General features: G+C 45.1%; 1 protein-coding gene across 1 annotated transcript; it reads right to left on the bottom strand.

The window, feature by feature from the left end:
- Nucleotides 1-2,387: 2,387 nt before the first annotated feature.
- Nucleotides 2,388-2,828, bottom strand: LOC139580266 (RNA-binding protein 25-like). Its single transcript, XM_071408816.1, has one exon. The coding sequence runs from the start codon at nt 2,826-2,828 to the stop codon at nt 2,388-2,390; it is 441 nt and encodes a 146-aa protein (XP_071264917.1).
- Between the last annotated feature and the right edge of the window lie 1,152 nt (nt 2,829-3,980).

The raw sequence follows: 3,980 nt of genomic DNA, 5'->3' as shown, positions 1-3,980 counted from the left end.
TTACTTTGTCAAATCACAACATGTATTTTTGTCAGAGAGGGAGGATGGATATTGGCTAAGGTAGCTGGAGATGAAGAATGGAGCAGCTTAGTGCTTTGGGCCAAGTAGGAGAACCCTGTATCACACATGTGAGTTTAGTATGGAACAGCTTAGTGCTTTGGGCCAAGTAGGAGAACCCTGTATCACACATGTGAGTTTAGTATGGAACAGCTTAGTGCTTTGGGCCAAGTAGGAGAACCCTGTATCACACATGTGAGTTTAGTATGGAACAGCTTAGTGCTTTGGGCCAAGTAGGAGAACCCTGTATCACACATGTGAGTTTAGTATGGAACAGCTTAGTGCTTTGGGCCAAGCAGGAGAACCCTGTATCACACATGTGAGTTTAGTATGGAACAGCTTAGTGCTTTGGGCCAAGCAGGAGAACCCTGTATCACACATGTGAGTTTAGTATGGAACAGCTTAGTGCTTTGGGCCAAGTAGGAGAACCCTGTATCACACATGTGAGTTTAGTATGGAACAGCTTAGTGCTTTGGGCCAAGCAGGAGAACCCTGTATCACACATGTGAGTTTAGTATGGAACAGCTTAGTGCTTTGGGCCAAGCAGGAGAACCCTGTATCACACATGTGAGTTTAGTATGGAACAGCTTAGTGCTTTGGGCCAAGCAGGAGAACCCTGTATCACACATGTGAGTTTAGTATGGAACAGCTTAGTGCTTTGGGCCAAGTAGGAGAACCCTGTATCACACATGTGAGTTTAGTATGGAACAGCTTAGTGCTTTGGGCCAAGCAGGAGAACCCTGTATCACACATGTGAGTTTAGTATGGAACAGCTTAGTGCTTTGGGCCAAGCAGGAGAACCCTGTATCACACATGTGAGTTTAGTATGGAACAGCTTAGTGCTTTGGGCCAAGTAGGAGAACCCTGTATCACACATGTGAGTTTAGTATGGAACAGCTTAGAGCTTTGGGCCAAGCAGGAGAACCCTGTATCACACATGTGAGTTTAGTATGGAACAGCTTAGAGCTTTGGGCCAAGCAGGAGAACCCTGTATCACACATGTGAGTTTAGTATGGAACAGCTTAGTGCTTTGGGCCAAGCAGGAGAACCCTGTATCACACATGTGAGTTTAGTATGGAACAGCTTAGAGCTTTGGGCCAAGCAGGAGAACCCTGTATCACACATGTGAGTTTCGTTTGGCTCATTGGTGACATTCAGCATATATACTTTAAAATAAAATAAAAACGCACAATTTCACCCAGTGTGAAAAACAGAAGGATGAGTAAATGTTGCCTGGCATTTGCATTTGGAAGACGAGGAAGTATTGTCTAATGACCTGTATGTCACAGTAATGATATGACATCCTCTGGTGCTGACCACTTAGGTCTGCGTAAATAATCGGATTATCTGCATTGTGTAATGCAGTACCATATCAATTAGAACATTTCAGTCTAGTGGTAAAGTCAAGGGGGACATACATACAATATCCCCTAATCTGTGTATCCAACGTAGAGCACTGCTTTTGTCCAGGGCCCATAGGAAATAGTGAAGTCATTTGGGACGCAGCCCCACCCCCTCGCTCTCTATCTAACAAAATCAGAAACGCAACATGTAAAGTGTAGGTCCCATGTTTCATGAGCTGAAATAAAAGATCCCAGAAACGTTCCATACTGCACAAAAAAGCTTATTTCTGTCAAATGTTGTGCTCAAATTTGTTTACATTGCTGTAAGTGAGCATTTCTATTTTGCCAAGATAATCCATCCACCTGATAGCTGTGGCATATCAAGAAGCTGATTGAACAGCATGCTCATTACACAGGTGCACCTTGTGCTGGGGACAATAAAAGGCCTCTCTAAAATGTGCAGTTTTGTCACACAACACAATGCCACGGATGTGTCAAGTTTTGAGGGAGCTTGCAATTGGCGTTCTGACTGCAGGAATGTCCTCCAGAGCTGTTGCCATTAAATTGAATGTTCATTTCTCTACCATAAGCCACCTCCAACGTTATTTTTGAGAATTTGGCAGTACGTCCAACCGGCCTCACAACCGAATACCATGTGTAACCACGCCAGCCCAGGACCTCCACATCCGGCTTCTTCACCTGCGGGATGATCTGAGACCAGCCAACCCGGACAGCTGATGAAACTGAGGAGTCATTTCTGTCTGTAGTAAAGCTCTTTTGTGGGGAAAAACTCATTCTGATTGGTTGATCCTGGCTCCCAAGTGGGTGGGCCTATGTCCTCCCAGACCCACCCATGGCTGCGCCCCAGCCCAGTCATGTGAAATGCATAGATTAGGGCCTAATTTATTTTATTTCAATTGACTGATTTCCTGAACTGTAACTCAGTAAAATCGTTGAAATTGTTGCATGTTGCATTTATATTTTTGTTCAATATATCGCTCTCTTCATCTCATTCTCTTCATATCGCTCTCTCTTCATCTCGTTCTCTCCATATCGCTCTCTCTTCATCTCGTTCTCTTCATATCGCTCTCTCTTCATCTCGTTCTCTCCATATCGCTCTCTCTTCATCTCGTTCTCTCCATATCGCCCTCTCTTCATCTCGTTCTCTCCATATCGCTCTCTCTTCATCTCGTTCTCTTCATATCGCTCTCTCTTCATCTCGTTCTCTTCATATCGCTCTCTCTTCATCTCGTTCTCTTCATATCGCTCTCTCTTCATCTCGTTCTCTTCATATCGCTCTCTCTTCATCTCGTTCTCTTCATATCGCTCTCTCTTCATCTCGTTCTCTTCATATCGCTCTCTCTTCATCTCGTTCTCTTCATATCGCGCTCTCTTCATCTCGTTCTCTCCATATCGCGCTCTCTTCATCTCGTTCTCTCCCTCTCTCCTCTGGTAGTGATTGTAAAGTACCACAGACAGCAGCTTATTAGTGTAATATGAGAAGGGAACATTATTTTTGCTTTAAAAAATGGAATAAGAGTTTCTAATAGGTTTTTGTTGTATCAGGCTGTTGGTTGGGTAAGGCCGTGAGGGAGACGACTGCTGTGTAGTAAATGGCAGTGTAGACTCGTTAGCCAGTTTATTACGTTTATTTATCAAGGGACCTAACCTGTCCAAGGAAAACATTCCCCACACCATTACACCACCTGACCACCAGCCACCAGCCTGTACCGTTGACACCAAGCAGGATGGGGCCATGGACTCATGCTGCTTACACCAATTCCTGACTCTGCCATCATCATGAGCATGACGCCACAGGAACCCGGGCTTGTAAGTAAGCATTTCACGGTAAGGTTTACACCTGTTGTATTCGGCGCATATGACAAATAACATTTGATTTGATTCATCGGACCAAGCAATGTTTTTTCATACCTTAATTGTCCACTGGAGCGTCTTCTTGTTTTTAGCTGATAGCAGTGGAAACCGGTGTGGTCGCCTGCTGTAAAACCCGTCCGTGACAAGGATCGACGAGTTGTACTTTCTGAGATGCCGTTCTGCACACCACTGTTGTACTGTGCCGTTATTTGTCTGTTTGTGTCCGGCCTGTTAGCGCCTGTTAGCGCCTGTTAGTGCCTGTTAGCGCCTGTTAGAGCCTTTTAGCGCCTGTTAGCGCCTGTCAGCGCCTGTCAGCGCCTGTTAGCGCCTGTTAGCGTGCACGATTCTTGCCATTCTCCTTCGACCTCTTTCATCAACGAGCTGTTTTCACCCACAGGACTGCCGCTGACTGGATGTTTTCTGTTTGTTGCACCATTCTCAGTAAACCCTTAGACACTGTCGTGCGTGAAATGTCCAGGAGGCAGGTCGTTTTTGAGATACTGGAACCGGTGAGCCTGGCACCGACTATTGTTGTGACCTGGTGGTGTACCTAAAAAAACTACCCACTGAGTCTGTTGATAATATTGCCATGGTAAGCCACAGTGAACGGCACAGCGATTACCGAAACATTTGTTAATTTACCCAATAAGTTACCGGGCGTTTCTATATAGAGTGTACGACTCTCTTTATTTGTATAGTTTTATG

Source organism: Salvelinus alpinus, chromosome 7 (assembly GCF_045679555.1).
Source record: "Salvelinus alpinus chromosome 7, SLU_Salpinus.1, whole genome shotgun sequence".
NCBI lineage: Eukaryota > Metazoa > Chordata > Actinopteri > Salmoniformes > Salmonidae > Salvelinus > Salvelinus alpinus.
Note: the sequence above shows the minus strand (reverse complement) of the source record. Positions and strands in the feature narration are given on the sequence as shown.